Raw genomic sequence first — 24,708 nt, forward strand, 5'->3', positions numbered from 1 at the left:
CTACTCACGAGGCTGAGGCAGGAGAATCACTTGAACCTGGGAGGCGAAGTTTGCAGAGAGCTGAGATTGTGCCACTGTACTTACTCCAGCCTGGGTGACAAAACAAGACTCCATCTCAAAAAAAAAAAAAAAAAATGTCAAGCTCTAATGGAATGGACTGGGGCACACCTAACTCCACCCCTTGCTAGTTTTGCTATCTTGAGCAAATTACTTGGCTTTTCCTGGCCTCAGTTCCTCACCCTGTTAAATAAGGCTAATGACAGAACATGTCTTACAGGGTTACTGTGAGACTGAATATTCTCAAACTAGCAGCCTTCATTAGTATTGTTTTTATTGTTTAATCTTGGGCCCAGTTTACTGCGAGGGTATATTAATCATTCAGTTCCCAAACTTGTACCCTCTGTGTGAAGCTGTTCAGGGTTCTGAAATCCTGGCTTGGGAGTGATAGCTGGTGCTTTGGATCTGTGTTTCTCCCCAAAATTCAATTTTGAATTGAAATCCCCAATGTTGGAGGTGGAGCCTGGTAGGAGGTGATTGGACCACAGGGGCGGGTCTCCCCCTTGGGCTGTTCTCATGATAGTGAGTGCTCATGAGGTCTGGTCGTTTAAAAGTGTGTGGGGCCTCCCACCCGCCTTCTGCCTGCTCTGGACCTGAGAGATGCTGGCTTCCCCTTTCCCTTCTGCCATGACTGGAAGCTTCCTGAGGCCTCCTCAGAAGTAGATGCTGCCCTACTTCCTGTACAGCCGGCAGAACCGTGAACGAATTAAACCTCTTTTCCAAATAAATTACCCAGCCTCAGGTGTTTTTAACAGTGCAAGAACGAGCTAATAAAGCTGTTGTTTCCCTTCTCTTGACTTCCTGGCCCACACCAGGAACCTGCCTGGATGGTGTCCTCAGAATTTGGCTGAAGTAAGTTGAGGCCATGTCACTGTTATTGAAGAACCAGACATACACTTCTTAACAAACAGGCAGACTATTTTTTAAAAAAACATTAATTACACATTTTATTTGTAAAAGCAACATAACAACACCATTAGGCCATTGTTAATAACAGCTATATTGCTATATGATTCACTACCATAAAATTCACCCTTTCACAGTGTATAATTAGCCACAGAGTTGTACAATTAGCACCACTAATTCCAGAATATTTTCATCACCTCCAAGAAGAACCCCATGCCATTTAGCAGGCACTCCCTGGTCTCTCCTCCCCACTCCCCCAGCTCTTAACAACTGCAAATCCACTTTCTGTCTCTAGGGATTTATTTGCCTGCCCTGGACATTGCATACTTATTTTCCAAAGAGACTGTACCATTTTTATGCCTACCAGTAATGTCTGAGAGTTCTAATTTCTCTACATACATCCTCATTAGCACTTATTATTGTCCATTTTTAAAACTATGACTATTCTAGTGGGTATTAGGCAAATTTTTAAAGAGAAAAAAATCTCACAGTTGTTTCTTCACATGTCTTCGCTTGGCCTCCCAAAGTGCTGGGAGCCACTGCTCCCGGCCTCTATTATTCTATTTCTATGCAATGTCAGGAGTAGGCAGATCTGTAGAGACAGAAAGTTGAAGGCTTAGAACTGTGCTTGGCATGTAGCAGACAACACCTAACATGTAGTTGTTAAATAAATAAGTAATTTTGTCATCTCAATGTGACAATTTCCATTTTGTTTTATTCCTGTCTAATCTGACTACATAATACACATCACACAGTCATAACTATATTTGCAATTTTTTTCTGCTTTCTTTCATCTCATATTAAACTTAAAACAATCCTGTTTCCACACAGCCTTCATAATTATGATTGTATCGGCTGCCTAATAGCTCACTTATTGGACGCAGTGTAATGGACTAAACCATTAGATAGTCAGTGTGCACTAACGTTCATTTTGCAGCCACTTCTACTCCTCTCTTTATCCTACTTGCCTTTGTTTAAGCAATGAAACTTAGAAGGCAGGGTTCATAAGTGGGTCAGACCCTTAGGTAATTTTCCAGGTACAACAACACGGGAAACCAAAGCAGGACCCTGGAATCCATTCAGGATTGTGATGATTAACTTGATGTGTCAACTTAGAGGATGTTTCTGGGTGAGATTAACATTAAGTTGGTGAACTCTGAGTAAAGGAGATTGCTCTTCATGATATGGGTGGGCCTCATCCAATGAGTTGAAGATTTGAACAGAAAACAAGACCAGCTTCCCAGTCCATTAAATCTCTTTTTCTTTATAAATTACTCAGTCTTGAGTATGTCTTTATTAGTAGCATAAGAATAGACTAATATGCCTCTTGAAGGCAAAGGCTGGCTGGAGCCCCATTTCAGCTCTTGGGTTCACCAGTTAAATCCTCAACACGTTTTGGCCATTATTTGTAAATTGCTATTGTTTGCATGTGTCCCCCCAAATTCATGTATTGGAAATTTAGTCCCATGCAACAGTTTTTGGGAGGTGGGGACCTAATAAAAGGTGGTTAGGTCAGAGGGCTCTGACCTCAAGAATGAATTAACATTGTTATCACAGGAGTGGGTTCTTTATCTCAAGGGTAGCTTTGTTCTAAAAGTGAGTCTGGTCTCCTCTTACTTGCTCACTGTCACCCTTTCTTGCCTTCCACCTTCTGCCATGAGATGACACAACACGAAGGCCCTCCCCAGACGCAGGCACCGTGCTCTTACGCTTTCCAGCCTCTGGAACTGTGAGCCAAATAAACTTCTATTGTTTATAAATTAATTCATCACAGGTATTCTGTTACAGCAGCAGAAGACAGACTAAGACACGAATATCCAAGGTGTGCCTACCTTGTGCCTGCCCCTGTGTGAACAGCTTCACTACACCGTCTGGATCACATCTTACAACCGGTATATGAAGCAGCTGCTGTTCTCACGTGCATGGTAGATTGCCTGGTGAAATGGAATTTTCTTTAAAAGCTTGATATTTAAGAATTGAATTCCTGGCTGCTTCTCTGTGTCAGGGAGAAAGCAAGCCTTCTAGAAACATCTTTCACTATTCTAGGAAGAATCACTTGAATAGCACTTCTTAGTAAACAATGCAAAGAGGAGGTAGACACCCATTTCCTGGAGAGATAGAAAGGTCAGGATAATAGTTCCCTTTGTCCCCTTCTTATGAGGTAGACAAAGTCAGTACCTCTCCTTCCATTTCCCTAAATCCTCTCAGGGGATAAAGCTGACTGCTAGAGGTAGTGGAAGAGGGCTTGTAAAGGCAAGAAAAGGAAAACTCTAGATAAAATAGAGTCTTGTGTCTAGTTTACATACACAGCTGCTCCTGAACAGCTATTCCCTCTCCTCTCCAGCCTGGTTCCCAGCTCGGCTCCATAGGATCTCTCCTTTCTCTCCTTTTCTAGAAAGTTCTCATCCTACCTCACTATTCCCACCACACATAGCCTTTTGGTTCTCTGTGTCTGCACTGCATAATTTAACACAAAGGCTCCCAATGTGCTTTTTAAATACGAGAACATTTTTAACCATTTAAAATTGTATTTATCTGTATAAAACTAACACATACTTGTAAAAATACTACAAATAATACAGAAATGTATCATGTAGAATGTTGGAGTCCCTCATTATGCCACCCATTGAGATAACTGTCACCAACAACTGCTCTTGTGTCTTTTCTGGATCATTTTCTGCATATTGTATGATCACAGTAGCGTTAGTAGGTAATATTGCAATGAGCAAAGTACTTGCCACGTGCTTTATATCTTGCCTATATTTTTAATTTAATCCTCACATCACGTTCCTGACATAGGATTATTAGATTCCATTTGACAAAAGAGAAAACTGAGGCTCACAGAACAGCAAATAAACTTGCACATGGTCCAACGAAGCAAGTTGTTCAACAGGGTTCAAATCTCAGCAACTGAGCTCCAGAACTCGTTTTCTTTGCCACCATGATATTTGTTACTGTGTCTACAATTTGGGATAATAATATAAGTGCTGCTTCGCAATGTGCTTTTACACTTAGTATTTTTAAAAACTAGTACTTATAAATGCACTTTATTCTTTATTAATGCAGGGGGTTAATGCATCATACCACAAAGTAAAATGTTAGTGGTTCCACAGGCTAGGCATTGTGCATTCTAACTGAATTTGTGTTTTGTACATCACAACAGTAGCTACAAATATTTGGAGAGAAGGGTATATGTATGAATGAGACATACAATTTCTCAGATTTATACTGTGGACATAAACAAAGACAAACCAAATGAGAAAAGCAAAAGCTATTTATTCTAAGCTCGCTATAGCAAGGGAGTCAAACACCAAATCCTCATTCTTAAAGAGACTCAAAAGCAGGAAGAGAAGTGGGAAAACCTATCAAATGGGAAAAAGGGAAGGTTTCAGTGTGCCTTGATTGGGTGCTGTTGTCCTGGGGAAGCTGGAGCCAGTTACCCAGAAGTGGGGCATCCTATGTGATTGATTAGGGTGCATCTCTTGCTTTCTCTGGTTGAACCTGAATTGGAAACAGGGACAAAAATCAGGAAGGCTGTCGGCTATTAATCAAATCCTGCCATTTTGGGTCAATTGTTACAGAAGTTATTGTTTAGTGTCCCGGTTTGTTACTAGGGATAGCAATTCTGGCTTCCTGCAAGTCTGACTTAGAGTAAGCTGGCGTTCTGGGCTGGTTATTGTGGATAAGGAGGTTGGTTTCCTGGGTAGGCTGCTGCAAGTTTGGGGTTCAAGTTCTACTTTTATATATGGTCTGGCCATTGCCCATTGCCCATTTGTACATTCAGTCCCTCCATAGGCAAGACTTGATGGTTCAAGGATGCATGAATCCCTTCAGCACATTCCATGGAGGACCCTCTCTTCACGGCCCATAGAAAGGAATCCACTGCTTTAGAAATATCAGAAAATAATGCAGGCATGTATCCCAGGACTTAGATGCTTTGGGCAGGTAGCAATCTTGCTTGACACAATCTAGCAATCTGTGTCCTCAAATGTCAGATATTTTAGCAGGCATGGAGCAGAGTCCTCAGTCAGTATGCATTCTTCTCCAGAGTAAAACAAGAGTCCAATAAGGTGGTTTTAGCTGTGGTGCACTGGGGAGATGGTGCTGTGTGTTGTTAAGAAATTTAGAATCAGAAGTTTTGGGTTCTAGCACTATTTCTGCCACTTACTAGTTCTGTGCCTTTGAGAGGTCCACAGCTCCAAGCCTGTTTCTGCTCTTTCACAGCCAACCCACCCCCTATGTCAGTGTGAGATGTGCAACAGTATCTGTGAGAATGCTTCATAAATTATGTAGAGTGTGAATGTGAGTGTTATCAGGATTATAGTATGTTATTGCCTAGAATTGCGCTTCCTATATTTTATAGTATCCACTCATGGGATGCTCTTAAATTTTTTTTTTCCTGGCGTTGTTCTCAACCAGGCGACAACAGGGAGCCTTACTTGATCAGTAAAGTCTTTACCTAGGTATTTACTTAGCTTGTGGGTCTTTAAAGCAGCACATGATTTTCAAGTGAGTTATTCAATTAATCGTTTCTGTATCACTCTGATGCCCCTTTGCACTGTCTGCTTATTGAAAGCCATCCCATCTGGAGGGGCTGCCCTAATTCCCTGCTCATCCTGCAAACAGATCAAATGGTCTCTAGGGGAAATCCCAATTAATGGCAAAATCAATTAGTCACAAGTTGGGAAGAAAGAGAGAGCCAAATGGTTACCCAACACACAATTTACCTTCCTTTACACAATGTGGTGGTCCAGTAATGCATCTAAATGGGATTTCTACAAATTGAATCAAAATGAAGAAGATTGCTATTTAAAGGACCCCCGGGGGGGATTACTTGATAAAGGATCTTTCCATATTCATGAATGAGTCTCTTGAGAAAACTGCTATTTCTAAATTTGAATTCTTAAAATCCAGTTTTCAAATTATTATTATATTAGAATATTTTCTATAATGATAATAGTCATAGAGACCCAATGACTAAAATGTACATGAATTGTGTGGCTATAGATATTTCTCCTTTGGGAGATAAAGTTTAAAGAGAGATGGTACCTTCACGATAGGTAGGTCCTTTATACAAAGACCTTCCTTGTATACAAGGTCCTTCCTTCACTTTGATGAAGGAAGAAAAATTTCAACTCAGGCTGAAGAAAATCTCAAACAATTAGTTGTATCCAATAAAGGAACGGGTTGCCCTTTGAAGTATTAAGCTGCCTGTCAGAAAAAAAAAATTAGATTATAAAGAACAACTTTGTGGAAATCTGTTTTCCTTTTTTTGACGGGCGGAGCGTGGAGGCAGAGACTCGCTCTGTTGCCCAGGTTGGAGTGCAATGGCAGGATCTTGGCTCACCACAACCTCTGCCTCCTGGGTTCAAGTGATTCTCCTGACTCAACCTCCTGAGTAGCTGGGACTACAGACGCACGCCACCATGCCCGGCTAATTTTTGTATTTTTAGTAGAGATGGGGTTTCACTATGTTGGTCAGGCTGGTCTCAAACTCCTAAACTTGTGATCCACCGGCCTTGGCCTCCCAAAGTGCTGGGATTACAGGCATGAACTACCGCACCCAGCGTATTTTCGTTTTACGATTAGTCTTAAACTTGTTCTAGAAAAGACATGTCTGTGGAGGTATCAGATGGGAAGCCCTCTCCTATTTCAATAGGTTTATGTTAAAATAGCTTTAGGGTAAAATAAATATAAACAACAAGTTTTGGGGGAAAGGAACTGCCCCAGTGGCCATTGGGAAGAAGAACAGGTTGTGGCTGCCTGCTTTGTCTAGTAATTCGGGCCTCCTGCTGTTTGTATTTATAGACACATCAAGGGGTGTCAGGGCACATGGGGGAAGATGAAGCATCACCCGAGAAAGGTCTTTCTTCTTTCACCATGAATGCCTCCTTGAGTCACTGCCTGGAGCCAACAGCATCATCTCTTCCTTAATCTCTTTTCCCAACTGTTTCTGCAACACATAAACACGCACTTACACACAGAGACAGATATACATGTCTAGATACCTAAAACAGATGAAGAACCCACAGAGCTTAAAATCAGGCCTGCAGGTCAGTCAGACTCAGATGGAAGACATCACCCAGAAGGCACCAACCCTCTTATTTTACAAATGAGGAAAGCAAGGCCCAGAGAGGCTGTGACTCACCTGTCACTCAGGTGGGCAAGTCATTTCTTTTCCCTCCATCTCCTGATGCGCATCACAGCATCTTCCTGCCTTGAGGACGGGGAGCCAGGGGATGTTGTGCTTATTAGTTGGGTAATGGCCGCCATCACCTTTGAAGCTGCTGGATAGGATCCCAGGTAAATAGCATTACCCACCCTGCAAATGAAATGGTTCCCTGTACAAAACCTGTTTTCACTTGTTGCCCGTGGCTGCTGGCCACTTGTGGCTGTAAAGATTACTGATGAACTCCAGGTCACAATCATCTGTCTGCTCACCACCTTCAGAAAATAGAAGGGCTGGGTCTGGTTCTTATTATTAAAAGCAAACACACCCATTATTAAAAGTAAACAAGGCTGAACTGCTTTGAAACAATTGATTAAATGTCTTCTGACTCAGAAGCCTAAATTCACCCCTGTTCGCCCAAACCAAGCCTTCCTTATCGAAAATCTAAAGAGGGAACCTAACAGTTTCTTGTTAAGAATCCCCCTGCGCCCTGCCCTCACCCACCACGGTTCTCTTGGGCACTCAGTAACTGCTGCAGACTAAGCTAAGTAATCATATTTTCTCTAATTCTCAAGACCTCGAAATGAGCATTACATTTTGTCTTTTACGCAATGGCATGGGCCAGTCAAGTAGTTTGCTCAGGGACACAGCTGAAACACCGAAACACCAGAATTTGAACTTGAGTTTCTATGACTTCAAACCCCATGCCCATTCCATCTGACACACTGCCCCTGTTAAAAATAAGGCTCCCATGTTGATGTTTCTGTTGTTGATTTCAAAGAAAAGCTCGAGACCTAGGAGAAGAAAGTCTGCTGTCTGCACAAGTAAAACTTCTTGAAATTGCAGGCATTCTGGTAGAATTGCCATGGGGCGGAAGCTGTGAGCCACCCAGTTTACTTAAATATATAAAGTCGGCAGAGCAAAGATGATAGATGCCAAACTGCTGGTGTTCAACATCTTTCTCCAATGTCTGCCAGTGCCGTTTAATATACTCTGTTGGCCAAACAAACCAGAATACACACAAAAGAACAGAATCTTGGCCCTGCCCATAAATCCAGAGTTAAGCTCTCAGTGACAGACTCCTACTAGCCAAACTTACAAGAGACTGACATAGTCAGACTATTAATTGACGATTAATTAATATGATTTTGTTTGCCTGAGTGTCTTAGGATGTTTTCTTGCCTGGAAACATCCAAATAATGGTTTATTCCAAAACAAATTTTAAAATCTTTAAAATCATGCTATTTGAAGACTCAATAAACAATCTGCTATGAGTACATAGCTAGGGAATAGAGAGATTTACCACACCACAGTGACTGTTAGGGGACCTCACAGCAGCCAGATCTTTTCACGTGGCTGGATAATGTCAACTGTTTCAAACAGATGGACAATGCCTCTACCATTTCATGCTGTAAAAAACCTTATTAATTATAAGAAATAAAAAAACATTTACGGGAAAACACTCTGGAAGTTCCTCAAAAGGTTACATATAGATTTTCCATATGACCCAGCAATTCCATTATAGGTATATATCCAAGATAATCGAAAACATGACCACACAGAAAGTTCACTCATGCAACTGTTCATAGCACCTTGATTAGTAACACCCAAGAAGTAGAAACAACTCAAATATCCATCAACTGATGAATAAACAAAATGTGATATAATCACACAATGAAATATTATTCAGCCATAAAAAAATTAAGTATCGACCCATGCTGCTGCATGGATAAACCTTGAGAACCTTATGCTAAGTGAAACCAGATAAAAAAGGCCATATATTATATGATTCATTTGTGTGAAATGTCCAGAATAGGCAAATCCATAGAGACAGAGTAGATTTGCGGTTACCTAGGGCTAGGGACAAGGGAGATTGTGGAGACATGGAAAGTGACTGCTAATAGGTAGGGGGTTGGTTTGAGGGGTGATAAAAGTGTTCTAAAACTGATCCGTGGTGATAGTTGGACAATTGTGAATATACTACAAATCACTGAAATTTGCAATTTAAAAGGGTGCATTTTATGGTATGTGAATTATGTCTCAATAAAGCTGGTTTAATTAAGAAGACATAGCCAGTCTTTTTAATCCTAGCACTCATGCCTGTAATCCTAGCACTTGGAGAGGCAGACAGCTGAGGCAGACAGATTAAATGTCTCCTGGCTCAGAAGCCTAAATTCACCCCTTTACCACAAACCAAACCTCCCTTAGTGAAAATCTAAAGAGGGAGCCTAACAGTTTCTTCTCAAGAAAAATCCCCCTGCTCTCTCCATCCCCCACCCCCCCACTTCCCACCCTCCTCTCCCCTGCCCACCATCACTGTTCTCTTGGGTATTCAGTAACTGCGGCAGGCTCAGTTAAGTTGAGCTCAAGAGTTGAAGACCAGCCGGGCAAATGCTGAAACCACATTTCTACAAAAAATACAAAAATAAGCTGGGCCTGGTGACATATGCCTGTAATCCCAGCTATTTGGGAGGCTGAGGTGGGAGGATGTCTTGAGCCCGGGAAGCAGAGGTTGCAGTGAGCCGAGATTGTGCTACTGCACTCCAGCCTGGATGACAGAGCCAGACCTTGTCTCAAAAAAACAACAAGACATTTACTACCGAGCAGTAGATGTTCATGCTGAATATTTTCCATTGCTTCCCTGACCCCCCAATTCACTCTCCATCCTTCTCTGCTTTGCTTTGTCAGAAAGCTGTTCTGTATGGACTGTACCAACAGGCACTTTTGTACTAGTGATCAACCATTTATTGTCCAAACCGTGGTACTTTTGAGAAAGAACGATGGGAGCAAACCAGGACTCTGCTGGACAAATGTCTGTTGGGGTTCGGTTCTTGCTGTGCAGATTGGCTGCAGGGCCCTTCAGAGGGCCACAGCTCCTGCCGCACACTTAGCCCTCTCTGTGCAGGTGGCTCTCTGGGTGCCAGCTCACCCCTCTTCCAGCCCTCTCCTGGCAGTGGTGATGGCTTCTCACTGTTGCTGGACCCCGGAGCTGCACCATCAGTTTTCCCTACCCCCTGCCCATGTCCTTGCAAACAGTCTTAAACTTCCTTCATATCCAGTTTGAGTGGGCCATCTGTTTCCTGCCTGTACCCTACAGACACAAAACTCCAGATAAGAAGCATGAAAGATAAATTTGAAAGGAAGGGCGTGGTCAGCACAGCCATCCTGCTAGATGTCTTCCAAAGAACCATTACGCACCGACTCCTGGTTTTGCACATTTCTGTTACACCACATCCTGCGAATAAATGATTTTACCACACCTCCCAGCAACAAGGACGTTACAACAAATACAATTTTAGTCTTTTTTATTATAAGGGTTTTTTGTCACTTTGAAGGAAATGAGTATATACTGCAAATCACAATTTTCAGTATGAGAATTCAGTATGAAAAAATCCATTCATTTGGCTTATCTTGTTCAGAACTTGCTGTCCTCCCCAAAACTGAGGATTGATGCATTTCCACTCTACAAAATTCTCAGGCAATAGCTCTTGGAGTATCTGTTCCCCTTTCCCATTTTCTCTGGAACTAGCAATATGCTGTATTCTCATGTCCACGTCTCTTAACCTCTTTTGTCTATTTTCTATTAATATTTCTTCATTTCTGGGCTTCCTTCTGAATTTCCTGATAAAACAATTCCCTTTTCAGCTCCACGTCTATTCAGTTCTCTAACCCGTCTGTATATAGTTCAAATATACATGGTAATTCCAGTGACTATAATTTTTTCATTTCTAGAATTTCTATTTGATTCCTTTTCCACAATGCTTTTCTCTTTTCATAGTGTCTGCTTTTGTATTCTTTTATATTTGCATTATTTTAAATTTACTTACCTCTATCAGACTGACCAATTATCTTCAGTTCTTGTGGGTTGAATCCTGCAGGGAGTTTGCTGATTCTTGAGCGTGATGACTGCACTGTTGCCCTGTATTGATCAATTCTTTGGTTTTCTGTTTTTTGGAGATGGAGTCTCTCTCTGTTGCCCAGGCTGGAGTGCAGTGGTGCGATCTTGGCTCACTGCAACCTCTGCCTCCCTGGTTCAAGGGATTCTCCTGCCTCAGCCTCCTGAGTACAGGTGCACGCCACCATGCCCAGCTAATTTTTGTATTTTCAGTAGAGACGGGGTTTCACCATGTTGGCCAGGCTGGTCTCAAACTCCTCATCTTGTGATCTGCCTGCCTCAGCCTCCCAAAGTGCTTGGATTACAGGCGGGAGCCACTGCGCTCAGTTGTATTGATCAATTCTGTACAGTTTTGAATTACAAGCTCATTTCAGGGGGTTTTCTGTGGAAATCCTGGGAGGATTGATTGAGGGTGGATCCCCTCAGAGCCATTTCTCATTTGTTGCTTCTGGGTTGTCCAGGATTATTTTAGACCAGTAACAATTTTTCACACTACTTTTAATCTTAGGTATTCTGGATCCACTCAAGATATGACAAATTGGAACCCCTAAATGAGGTGTGGTGCAGGTCTCTGTCACAAATTTTCACTGAATGCTTTTCACTTCTACCCAGATCCGATACCAAGACTAGCAGGCTGCTGTGTCATCCACTTGCCCTTGAAATGCAGCAGTTACCGGGCATCCCGACTCTGTAGGTGGCTCTGAGTGGCATGTCCCTGACTTGCTTGGGACTGGGGACGCTTTTTTTGGTCCCGCTTGGGGGTGAACATGCAGGCCAGGGCCTTGGATTACTGAAAGCAAGGACTCCTCTTGGGGCAGTTGAAGCATCAGCTGTCATATGTTCTTTTTTTTTTTTTTTTTTTGAGACTGAGTCTCAGCTCTATCGCCCAGGCTGGAGTGCAGTGGCACAATCTCGGCCCATGGCAACCTCTGCCTCCTGAGTTCAAGTGATTCTCCTGCCTCAGCCTCCCGAGCAGCTGGGATTACAGGTGCCCACCACCTTACCTGGCTAATTTTTGTATTTTTAGTAAGATGATATTTCACCATGTTGGCCGGGCTGGTCTCAAACTCCTGACCTCAAGTGATCCAACCGCCCCGGCCTCCCAAAGTGCTGCGATCATAGGCGTGAGCCATTGTGCCCAGCCACACCTGAAACTTTCAATAAGGCCTGGGATGAGCCTGGTGAAGGGAGGGATTTTGAGCAGGAAAATGGCAAAAGATTAGACCTACCCCCTTACATTAATTCTTGTCCCACATTTGAGCATCTTTCTGACTTTCCCCTCCTTTCAAAACATCAAGTACTCACTGGGCAGACATCCTGATCCTGTTAACATGCAAATCCTTTCATGAGTATTTGTTGTTACTGTTTTTAATAGCTCCTACGAGTAGGAACTGAAAGGAAACAATCTCTACTAAAGAGATTTCAACCCCTGTGTCTTGGAGAAGAGAGATTGAGAGGCAATGAAGTCTTCCCAAAATAACTTCCCTAGGCTGGGCATGGTGGCTTATGCCTGGAATCCCAGCACTTTGGGAGGTAGAGGTGGGTGGATCACGAGGTCAGGAGTTCGAGACCAGCCTGGCCAATATGATGAAACCCTGTCTCTACTAAAAATACAAAAATTAGCCGGGTGTGGTGTGCCTGTGGTCCCATCTACTCAGGAGGCTGAGACAGGAGAATCGCTTGAACCTGGGAGGCAGAGGTTGCAGTGAGCCGAGATCAAGCCACTGCACTCCAGCCTGGATGACAGAGCAAGACTTCATCTTAAAAAACAAACAAACAAAAAACCAACTCCTCTCCTCGCCTTCCTGCCAAATCGCCCAGTGGATGGTGGGGTTCGTGTGTGCACTGCCTTCTCCTAGCTCTGTGATGTTTGGCAGGCTATTTGATCTCTGTAGCCAGCCTCTATTTCCTCGGAGTTCCTATCTCGCAGGCTGTTCCTAAGATGCAAATGGATGTCAAATGCCTGTCGTAGACTAGGCCACACACATGAGTTCCCCTGTTCCTCAGGAGTGATTCTCAACTCTGGCTGCACCAGGGACCCTTCCTGGTCCTCAAACTTGGCTACACATTGGAATCCCCTTGGGCATTTTAAAACACCCATACCTGGGCTCCATTCCCAGTGAGTCTGATTTAATTGTCCTGGGCTATTCCCTGGCCATCGGGCTGTTTCACAGCTTCCCAGATAATTCAAATGTGTGGCAACATTAAGAATCCTGATGTAGGGATTTGTTTTTCTTTCTTTTTCTTTTTTTTTTTGAGACGGAGTTTTGCTCTTGTTACCCAGGCTGGAGTGCAATGGCGCGATCTCGGCTCACCGCAACCTCCACCTCCTGGGTTCAGGCAATTCTCCTGCCTCAGCCTCCTGAGTAGCTGGGATTACAGGCATGCGCCACCATGCCCAGCTAATTTTTTTTATTTTTAGTAGAGACGGGGTTTCACCAGGTTGACCAGGATGGTCTCGATCTCTTGACCTCGTGATTCACCCGCCTCAGCCTCCCAGAGTGCTGGGATTACAGGCGTGAGCCACCGTGCCAGGCCTTGTTTTTCTTTTTTAGAGATGGAGTCTTGCTCTGTTGCCAGGCTGGAGTGCAGTGGAGTGATCTTGGGTCACTGCAACCTCCACCTCCTGAGTTCGAGAGATTCCCCTGCCTCAGCCTGCCAAGAAGCTGAGACTACAGGAGCATGCCACCATGCCTGGCTTTTTTTTTTCATTTTAGTAGAGACGGGTTTTCACCATGTTGGCCAGGATGGTCTCAATCTCCTGACCTCGTCATCTGCCTGCCTCGGCCTCCCAAAGTGCTGAGTTTATAGGCCTGAGTCTAGTGCCCCGCCAACCTACGGAACTTTGAATGAAAGTACCCAGGACCAGGTTCTACTTCTAAACAATTCAACTTCCCCTGTGGCAGGGGTCGGCTGTGGAATTCTTAAGAATGTATCATGTATGTTTTATTCCGTCATCACATAAGGACGTACAGACGCTTGTGCATGTGCAGATTGGTATGTGTGGATGGATTTTGTTCATTGCTTTACAGAAGCAGGATCACGTAACACACACTGTTCTGAATCTTACTATGAACACAATAATTTCTGCAGAAATCCTTCCAGGTCAATGAATATTATTCTAATTCATTCTTTTTTTTAATTTTTTTTATTTTGACGTAATTTTAGACTTACAGAAATGTTGCAATAATAGTACAAAGATATCTCATTTCCCCTTCATTAGATTTCCCAAATGTTACCCCATTATGGTATTTGCTTCAAGCTTGGGTTTTTTTTTAATGGAGACAGGGTCTCAATGTGTCATCCAGGCTGAAGTGCAATGTTGTGAAATGGGCTCACTGCAGCATTGACCTCCTGGGCTCCAGCAATCCTCTCACCTCAGCCTCCTGAGTAGCTGGGATTATAGGTGCATGCCATCACAGCCTGCTATTTTTTTTGTCCAGATGCGGTCCCACTATGTTGCCCAGGCTTGTCTTGAGCTCCCAGGCTCAGGTGATCCTCCCTTCTCAGCCTCCCAAAGTGCTGGGATTATGCATGTGAGCCACCGCACCCAGCCAAACTTGAGTATGTTTTAAAAGCTCCTCAGGTGAGTCTGATGCACAGCCAGTTGCTCTGTGGGGCCTCCCAGGTTGCTATGAGACTTAAGGCAGTGTTTGTGAAACTTCTGACCTCTGTGAGGGGTCTTTGCATTAGAGGCAGTTACGTGAAGTGGTTAAGACCGTGGGCTCAGAGTCAAGCTGCTGGGTTTGAATTCCAGCTCCATTGCTTCCTCCCCGCCTCCCGACCCACCTTCTGTGCCTCAGTTTCTTCATCTGTAAAATAAGGATAATCGAAGTGCTAACTCCTAAGGCTTTGTGAAGGTCGAGTGAGATTTCTTAGGATACTATTTGGCACAAGGTAAGTATATACTAAATGTTAGTTATTTGTATATGATCATTACCATAGCTCATCTATGAAACAAAATTGGCTTAAGCTTGCCCTGATCACCTATAAGAGAATTCTTTCTGATCCGAGTCATTAAATTCCTTAGACAAATTACGGAGTAGTCAGCATATAAGAGTTTCCATTTAGAAACAGGCCCCTTTTGAAAATGAAATTAGCAAGGATCGATTAAAAGTATCTGTCATAGTGACTCACCCTAAGAGATGTTTTGTATGTGTTTTGTTGATGGCAGGCTGGAAAATGCCAAACTATAACCCCAGTGTCCGGAATGCGTCACTGAGGCAGGAAACCAATGAAAGGTGATGAACTGATTAGTAGCAAGGCTGAAGAGGGTGACAGGGGTGGGGAGGGGTGGCATAAAGAACAAGTTCTTCCCCCAAGCACCAGCTGCCCCCCAGGCCTAGGCCAGGTGGGAATGTGAGCCCTTAATTGCCACATGTTCCTATCTTCCTGGAAGTGCTGAAACTTTGTACTGGGAGGTGAACTTTCCCAATTTCTAAATATTTTTAGATTTCCCAATTTTAAAAAACTCCTCTGTAGGCCAGTTTGTAGCTTCCAATAATGGGAGTCAAATAGTGGGGATGGTTTCACAGGGAAGAGCTGAAAGGGGAAAGAAGTCGCAATCTTTTGTCTTTCTCCAGGACTGTTTGAGGAAGAAGAGGTCGCATCTGATGGTTCTAGGTCGCCAAGACCTTGTGTCTGCCATCTAGTGGGGTAGGAACCAGGTTGGGTTCCGTTCCTGAGACATTTCTTGAGCATGTGCTCTGTGCTAAGCTGCGCTTGTTTTTCCAGGAGCATCCAGTCTCCTTTGCTTTGTTTATGTGCTCCCAAGCTGCCTGCTGCCTAATTTCCCTTCTGCAATGCTTCGATGTGGAGAACTGGGCTGTCAGGGGAGCAGCTATCCCTGCTGCAAGTTATAAACCAAGACTGTCCGGGACCTGATCTCTCTCATGACTTCTGAGGCTTAGCTCTTTCTCTACCATATGAGCAGAATGAGAAAAACATATATTTTATAAGTAAGATAAGGGTCTGGTCAGAGTAGCAATAAAAGAGCAGGAAAGGCATGTTATTTTTGAAAACCTTATTTTTACATATTATATGAAGCAATTCAGAAATATATTTGGTTATTTCAAATCTGTCAGAGGTATCTGAGTTTACCTAAAAGTGTAAAATATTATACATTACACAAAACCCAACATTTTATCATGTAAACAACAAAAAAGGGACACCCTATTGTCACAGAGGCAGATTCTACAACCTGAACCCCCCTGCTGCCACAGCCATGTATAAATAGTCGGTAAAATGTAATCAGAATCTCTTTAAATAGTCGCAGAGCCAGTCTAAAAGAAGGGAAGTCCCCAACACCCAGAAACAAAGAAGAATCTAAAAACAAGGAAAGAATGTATGACAGCTGACCCAGCGTGGTGATTCACGCCTGTAATCCCAGCACTTTGGGAGGCCAAGGTGGGTGGATCACCTGAGGTCAGGAGTTTGAGACCAGTCTGGCCAACATGGAGGCTGAGGCAGGAGAATCGCTTGAACCTCCGAGGTGGAGGTTGCAGTGAGCCAAGATCGTACCACTTCGTTCCAGCCTGGGTGACAGAGCAAGGCTCTGTCCCCACCCAAAAAACATGTCAGGTTTTCCTTCCACTTTCCTTTGTCTGGGAACACTTTTATGGACATCCTTTCTTTTCTTTTTTTTTGAGATGGAGTCTGGCTCTATTGCCAGGCTGGAGTGCAGTGGTGCGATCTGGTTTGCTGCAACCTCTGCCTCCCGGGTTCAAGTGATTCTCCTGCCTCAGCCTCCCCAGTAGCTAGGACTACAGGCATGTGCCACCATGCCCAGGAAATTTTTGTATTTTTAGTAGAGATGGGGTTTCACCATGATGGCCAGGATGGTCTCAATCTCTTAACCTCATAATCCACCCACCTCGGCCTCCCCAAGTGCTGGGATTACAGGCGTGAGCCACCGGCCTGGCCTCCAGTGTTCCCTTCAAAGAGTTTTGGGATGCTTCACTTTCTCATGAGAGACAAGGGGCTGGTGGTCAGGCCTGAGGCCAGTAGAGACCCAGGAAAAAAGGCCACAAGGGAGGTGTGCTTGGCCAACACTGCTAAAGTTGGGGTATTAGGGGCACTGAAATTTAAGCATGTGGCAGGAAAGCTGGACCAAGTGTCACCGGTCTAAGGCCCCTTATTCCAGGAGTTCTGGAGGTTGGGTAGAAGGGAGACCTGGGGCATGGGAGTCAGAAAACGAGGGTTGGAGTCTTTCCAACAGTGAAACGAGGACCAGAATGATTACTTCCTTCAAGTAGCCATAATACATGTAAAATGCCCGACTGTACACAGTGGACCCTCAGCAATGTCCCTGGGACAGCATGCCAATTTTATAGAACTGAAATGGGCATTCTGGGGCCAGGGCTGGACATGAGCCTTGGTCTCATCTCTGCTTCTTCTGCTGATAAAATTTATCGAATGATTATTCACTAGATGCCAGGTTCCACTTTAAGTGCTTTCATCGATTAGCTCATGTGACGTTCAGAACAGCCCTATCAGGTAGGAGCCATCATTATCCCCATTTACGGATGGATGAGAAAACTGAGGCCCAGAAAGGTTAAGTAACATACCCAAGGGCGTACAGTTGGTAGGTGGTAAAGTGGAGTTTGAAGCCAGGCAATTTGGCTCTACAAGCAGTCATCCTGATCGTTAAAATACCAAGAATATTGAAGTCACAATAATGATTGGTAGCAAACTGTGTGTCAAGCACCCAGTATTGGCAAGGTGAAGCCCAGTCCGATGCATTCGAATGCCCTTGGGGATAGGATCCAGCAATCAAGAGATCAGTTACTTTCCCAAGGTAACACCCTTCACGGTGATTTCTGGGAGACAGGTGGGGAAGGCGGCTTGCAGTTAAGAGTTGGGCAGAGGGATCTAGAGGAAAATTATCTTCTGCAGCTGTGCTATGTAACTCCATGCATCCCTTTGATCCATCAAGTTTTCAGAGCCAGACCTTTTCCCATTAGGGAGTGAATCTGACAATTTTGCACTTGGTTTCTTTTGGCCCCACTCCCCCCAGTCTTTTTCCTGTTGTTGTGTTTTGGTGCTTCAAGTGGTTGGTTCGAAGGTCAAAGGAAAGGTCCTGAGTTAGGTGCTTCTACTTTAAGATCTTTTAAAAGTTGCTCATTTGATTCTCCTCCCTCTGGCCCATTTGGCATTCATCTGAATGAGGGCTCCTGGCTATGCAGATAGGCAGTGGAGCTGTGAAAATGGAACGCTAGGTCCCCAAATCAACCCGGGGACATTTGTGCTCTTTGCAGGTTCAACCTCCCAGGAGGGCTCCCTGCGGTCATACCAACGCCACTGCTCTCAGTGGGCCTGAAAACCATCAACCGTCCAAGTCACAGGCAGTCAGCAATCTCGATAGACTGATGGACCGTGGACAGAAGCTCTAACGCTGTTTCCATTCATTTTGCAAGAGCAAATCAATCCTCTTTCCCAGCATCCTGCAACTTTATCGAACTAGGCATCCTATGGCAGGATAATATGGCCCCGAACTCTCCTTAATTATATATTTGGCTATTTGCAATCAGAACTCGGCGTTGCAGTCCTGACATCAGAGAATGGGTGTCTTCTCAGAAGGCCGCAGCAGCAGCAGCAGCTTTCCCGCCCTACAGAGCGCTCACTACAAGCCGGCTCTGGGCTAGGCGCGCCACCCGTGCAAGTCCCCGGGGAGCGGCGGTGCACCCCGCCCCCGCTCCCCCCCCCCCGTCTCGGGTGCTCGCAGCCATTGGAGGGTGGGCGCTCGCTAGGCCGGGTGCCGACACGCCCTCAGCGCTGCGACGGGCGGCAGGGGGAGGAGAGGGTGCCCGGTGAGTACTGGAGGAAGAGGCTCCCGCCCAGCGCCGCCCGCCCGCCGGCAGACCAGCTAGCTCCTCTTTACGGCGGGCGCCCCACGCGCCTCTCGTGCGCGCGCTCCCAGACCCGCCCGCGTGAGTAGGACGCTCCGCCGCCAGAGCGCGCCTTTCCCGCGCCCCCGCGGTGGACGCACGGCCACGAGCGCGTGTGCGCCCCTCCGAACGTCCCCGGGAGCCCAGCCAGAGCGAGCGCCGGGGCCGGGCGCGCAGGAGTGAAAAGGAGGCGGCGGCCGCTGCTGTGAGCAACAGATCTGGACGCCGCGAGCAGACCCGCTCTGCTTTTGGGCGATTTTTTTAAATTGCAAAAATACTTATTAAATTGGAAAATCCTGCATTTTTCAATGGCTTTAGCCTCGGGTCAGCGGACGATTTTCTCTGCAGCAAGATGGGCTTTGCCGTTTCCGTAGTGGGCACCAGTGGTGGCCTGATTGTCAGTCTTCTCCCGGCATTTTTAAGGCCAGGAGCCGAGCGCTGCTTGTAGGCGAATACCCTACAGAGCAGTTTGGCTTTTTAAATTACTGTTGTTATTGTTTTGGGCAGAGAACAGACGGTCTCGTGCACCCCATCCTCGCTTCAGAAGAGGCTGCGAGTCTGAGGTGGGTCTCCCGGAGGGTGAAATTCCTCCCGGGGTGAGCGAGACCCGGCCCCGCGCGCAGTTCAGCGGCCCCGCGTGTGTGCCCTCGCCCTGCCGGCGCCGGGAAAATGGAGGCTGTGATTGAGAAGGAATGCAGCGCGCTCGGAGGCCTCTTCCAGACCATCATCAGCGACATGAAGGTAGGACGCCGGGGGTGCGGCTGCGGCGCCGGCTGCCGCGCGCCGACCTCGCCGCCGCGCTTTCCCTCCACCCCAGGCCGGCCGCCCGGCCCTTCCCTGCGTGGTGGCCACGGGCCACCTGCGGGAGCTCCCCGGCCCGAGTGTCACCTGCTCACCCGGGGCGCTGCTCCGGGCTCTGCTGGGTCACTGGGCCGGCGGCTTCTCTGGGGGGTGTCGGCTGTCCCACTCCGTCTCCCCGCTCATTGTCCCGGGGGGTGGCACCAGCTCTTTTCCCCGGGGGCTCAGGGCACCGGCTCCAAGTTTTCCATTGTCTATCCCTTGAACTGTGTGTCTGGGTCCCGCGGGGGCTGGATGCCCGGGCGGACACCTGATTCCCCTGGGCACGGGGTGGGGGCGCCTGGCGCGGTGGTGGGGACGGAGGGGAGCTCTGCCCAGCTGCAGGAAGGAGTCCTCCAGCCTAGGAGACTGAGAGGGAAAGCCAGTCCTTTCTTGGCCGTCAGGTCTACTTGGAGTGGGGGATCTCGGCAAATTAGTTATTAATTGGGCCGTTTGGAAGCTGGCGAAAGTGTGCGTGCTCTCCCTCCGCCCTCCTGCGGGACGCGGGGCCGGAGTTCCCGGGGCAGCCTTGCAGGGACCCCGCCTCCCCCCAGCTGAGACGCTAGGCAAGATTGGGGTCCCCAAAACAACTGTCTTTCGCCCTCCCAGACCCAAACGGACACACACACTCTAGGTTTTCTCTTGGAAGGGTTGTGAAGATGGTTATGTGTGTGAGCGCGTGCATGTGTGTGTGTGTGCGCGCGCGCGCGCGTGGGGGGGGCGGGGAACAACACCCTGGCTTTTTCCTGCAAAGGGTGGGACTGGGGATAACCTGATCCTCGGATGTGGATTTTCTGGTGCATAGAGATAGACCAGGGCCCCGTGTTATTTATCCAGAGGAAATATAACCAGCCGCGCGATCTGGCTGGAGGTGGGAATTGGGGGCGGTGGGGGAAATTATTTTTTTAATATGTATTTAGGGAGCTTCTCTTTGGCTCTGGCCCAGCCCGTTTGCCTCAACAGATCCAGATCCGGGGAGGTGGTGTTTAATTAAAAGCTCGCTTCCAAAACGAGTGGGCAGGTTTGGAAAGCTGTGCAGCCAGTGGGTGTGGACAGCCCCTCTTCAGCCTCTGCCTGGGCTCCTGGAGGAGCTTTTGTCTGATGGAGTGTAAGGTTTAGAGAGGCTTCGTGCCTCGGAGATGGACTGTGGGGAAGAATGTTCAGCTGTCATGGCCTGCTTCCACCTTTGAAAATCAACTGCCACCTCACCCAGGGTGAACTTTACCAAGGTCCCTCTGTCCTGGTTTTGTCCATTTTGAAATCCTTCTACAGATCTCGTGCCTTTTGTCAGAAATTGTCCTTAGTGTAGCATAATCTGCAGCCAGACTCTGCTTGCCCAGGAATGCTTATAATCCAGACACTTGGAATTAGATAGATTATTCCCTATTCAAAGAAAGCCCCTTTTCTTCTGTTGCCCCCAATGCACACTGAATTCATGAAGTAGTCTTTTGAGACAGAGATGATCCTCCCTCCTTGGGCTCTGGCATTCATTTTAAACTTAAATTCTTCTACACATCCTAGAGTCAAACAGATTTCGTTTGAGGCACTCATGGTGTATTCTGATCTCGTGGGGAGGAATTTGAAATAGGTTGGTAAAGTCCTTGTGTTTTATTAGGAGACAAATGGGTATTTCCCACCCCTCAGTAGTTAGGGAACCCAGTGATCTGACGGATCTGTCCACTGCAGTCCCAGAGTGGTCACACCTGGAGTTTTTTCTTTGTTCTTTAATCCAGAATCTAGGCTTGGTTCTTCCCATTCACTGGTTTCAATTGAAAGCCTTTCAGAAGGTGACCGGCCCAAAGGATGGGCTGTCCTGCTTTTCACTTGCCATCCTGTGGCTGCATGGAAGTATGCCCTGGCTGGGGATTCACGGGTGCCAAGGTGGTGGTTTTTCCCCTGCATGGTTCCAGTTAAAAATAAAGACATCTTCTTTAATGCCCAGTCACAGCGGAATCTAGAGTTTCTGTATCCTGACTTCTTTCCCTTTGAGTTTAGTAGGTTTGTTTAATATCATATGGGAAATCATTTATTTTAAAGTTTTTCTTGTTTTGTTTTGTTTTTGGCAGTAAAATTTTAAAAGCAAGGTGGAGTGGGAGACTAAATCATACCTTGGGTTCTGCAGAATTTTAGACTTTTGGAGACTCTAGAGAGGAGAAAGAGAGAGGGAGTGTCTGATTTTGAAGATTGTTTATGCATAAGAATATTCCTGAATTTTTCTGGGACTTCTTAAAAGACTTCACCATGGATTAGATGACAGTGATATTTTAAATGGAAATTAAAAATTATTAAGTTTGAACAAATGGGTTAAGCAGTGTAGTGTGCAGGTGCATGAGGTCACCAGTAACAAAAAAGTCAGTTTTTAATATCTGAAATCAGCTGACTTTCTACTGACCTGCTTATCCTCTTTTTCTCTTCTTTAAACTCCCGTGATGGGTTTATAATGCCTTTGGTCTTCTTTCTGTTTGGTCTGAGGGAAAAGCGTAAATGTTGGAAACCCATTTGGAATGCCGTCTTGATAAAAAAATTTTTAGGTTATTTTCTCAGAAGTGATGTTGGAGTGGGTGAGGAAAGGATAAGGAAAGTGGTTTTATTAGTAGCATTTGATTCTTCAAAAGTATAGCAGCACAGGAAGGGAGTCAATTTCCTCTTTGGAGAAAAAAAAAGAAAACAGTAAAAAAAGGGAGTATCTCAAGGCCTGGCACTATCCATCTTCTGAAACCAAAGAATCACAAGACATGGAAAAGCCAGAGAGAGCAGATTCTTTGTGCTTTCTTCTAATGATGCTTCCTCTAAGTCCTTGGCTGGCTGTCAGGGCGTGTGTTTTATCCTTTTCAGGGGGTGAGGTGTAGAAGAAATCCTGACTTTTTCTCCACCGGGGAACAGCACCATGTAAAGCAAACAGCAGCTAGTAAATAACGTATCGATTCCTTGACGAGAGGAAGCCTGGTGGTTTGTTTCTCGTTTATTCTACCCTGCTGTGGTGGTGGTCACTAATGAACGGTGTTTTTGTGCAAAATCGCCTACTGGCTGCCTTTCCTCCCATCCACGCAAATTAGTAAATCACTGATCAAATTGGCTGTTGTGAGTTGGTTCCAGAAGAAAGGGGAGAGAAGGTATTCATGTGGCTGGAGGGAAGGGTCCATAGCTGGTTTGTCTGGGGAACAGGAGTCTGGAAGTGACTGTTGACTGCCTTCTCATGTGTAGACAGTGTTGACTGCATCAAGGAAATTTTGGAATTTTTTTGGAGATTCCTGGGAAGGGAGGGCTCCATGTCTCAAACAGCAGCTTTGTGCCTTTGCTTTTGAGTCACTGAACCAATATCGATTTTGATGGTATCTGGAGAGTTCTGAAGACCAGGAGACTTTGCTGGCCAATATTAAGGACAGCTCACCCTGTGGATGTCTTTCTTCTTTTAATAATTAACTTGGTTTTTAAAAAAAACTACGTTGGATGTCTAAAATCAAATACTTTCTTCACCCTTGTTGCTCAAGAATCAGCATGTTGAGAGCTGAACCGGGCCTGCTGTGGGAGAACTTTGTACTAGGCTAGGAGTACATAACGTAACTGGGGCAAGAGAAATACCCCAACTGCACCTGATTCCTCCACCCAAATGTCACTTTAGACCGGGTGTCCTGTTACCAGCACCTGTGCTGAGCAGAATAGAGGCCTTGTTCAGTTCCTCCCACCGCCTCCCACCTGTGTTTGCCATCACTATCCTCGCTTAGAAGTTCTGCCTAAAATTAGAACTGCTAAAGGGGCTTCTTGAATTCCACAGAAATCTTTTTGTGGTTTGAAGCCACATGGTGATATTTTCCATCTCTTATCATAAGATGGTGAATGTGTCCAGCACTGGACAGTGATTTCAGGATTGGGTTTTTTTTCCCCCCCTCACTGCTTTGTTTTGGGGTTCCCATCAGAAGAGAGGTTCACTTTTTGCTGTTTATGAGGGTGATTATGTGGAAGGCCTTTTTCGAGGCTCTGCCCTTGGAGAGCTCCTTGTCCTGTGGGCTGTAAACAGATAACCACAATCCAGTATGTTGGCCATGAAGGAAGGACTTGTGGTTAAGTCTAGAGAAGAGCATCAGCCTCTGCAGGAGTTGCCTTGGAGGCTTCAAATAAGAGTTTTTTCCAGGAAGATACAAAAACCCAGCCAAGGCCTTAGCCAGGTGCTCTGAGGCAGGTGGTTGCTTTCTGTAAATGGTGACAGCCATACAAAGGCAGGACAGGCAGAGCACTTGTAAAGGACAGATGGGCCCCATGTTGCCTTTTCTCTTAGCAAGTGGTTGTATTTGGCCAGGGTTTTACAGCTTCCTCATTTTGGGCTCATGGGAGAAGAAGGTGCAGTAAAGATGTCATAAACTCAACAGCAGGAACTGCCTGGGATAGGTGCCCAGAGATTTAGGACCTCTTCTATGCAGATTCATCTTTTTGGTTTTTTGGGTGCCAGTCTTGTTGTTTGGAAATCGTTTCTGGTCTGATTTGAGTGTTTCTTTGTGAAAACCCCTTCCTGTTTAGTTTCTGTGAAACCCCTTTACTGTTTGTCAAAATTTTTAGAACTTCTGGCGTGATGCTGTGAACTTTTATGTTCTGAAATTCCGCAGTCTGTCATGCTCCAAATGAAGAGAGGTCATTCCTAGGTCCTGGTTTGCATAGAAGGGAAGCTGAGTTTGGATTCTGCCTGTTCAGCCATCTCCCACTTCTTAGTAGAGTAACATATACTCATTCCATGTACTTACTGAGGATCAGCGGTGTTGCAGGCACCAGACGTGGCATAATGATTTCAGCAAGTAAAAACATAGGAAATCTCACTACATTTGCATTTCAGATATAGTAAAAAATTGTTCACTGTTGAAGTATGTTTCACACGTGCTGTGGGTTCTCAGTTGTGGTTCTCTTGCCCTTTGAACTCTTCTTTTGCACCGCGGCCACACGGAAAAGGAAAGAAGCTAAAATGATGT

The 24,708-nt window shown here is 45.7% G+C and overlaps 1 protein-coding gene and 1 long non-coding RNA gene across 5 annotated transcripts in view; one reads left to right on the top strand and one right to left on the bottom strand.

The window, feature by feature from the left end:
* Positions 1-976: 976 nt before the first annotated feature.
* Positions 977-20,134, bottom strand: LOC103788633 (uncharacterized). Its single transcript, XR_004735462.3, has 3 exons — positions 19,810-20,134; positions 7,112-7,250; positions 977-6,916 (listed from the first exon to the last, which is right to left on the bottom strand). It is a non-coding gene; the product is annotated as an uncharacterized LOC103788633 (long non-coding RNA).
* The window catches only part of MTSS1 (MTSS I-BAR domain containing 1), a 189,518-nt gene continuing 183,872 nt past the window's right edge, over positions 19,063-24,708 (top strand). For all 4 annotated transcript variants that reach the window (XM_035277395.3, XM_002759238.7, XM_002759239.6 and 1 more), the window contains exon 1: positions 19,063-19,654. In XM_035277395.3, coding sequence (XP_035133286.1) covers positions 19,583-19,654 — 72 coding nt within the window. In that variant the 5' untranslated portion in view covers positions 19,063-19,582. The remainder of the gene's footprint in view (positions 19,655-24,708) is intronic.

The sequence above is a fragment of the Callithrix jacchus genome, chromosome 16 (assembly GCF_049354715.1).
Source record: "Callithrix jacchus isolate 240 chromosome 16, calJac240_pri, whole genome shotgun sequence".
Taxonomy (NCBI): Eukaryota; Metazoa; Chordata; class Mammalia; order Primates; family Cebidae; genus Callithrix; species Callithrix jacchus.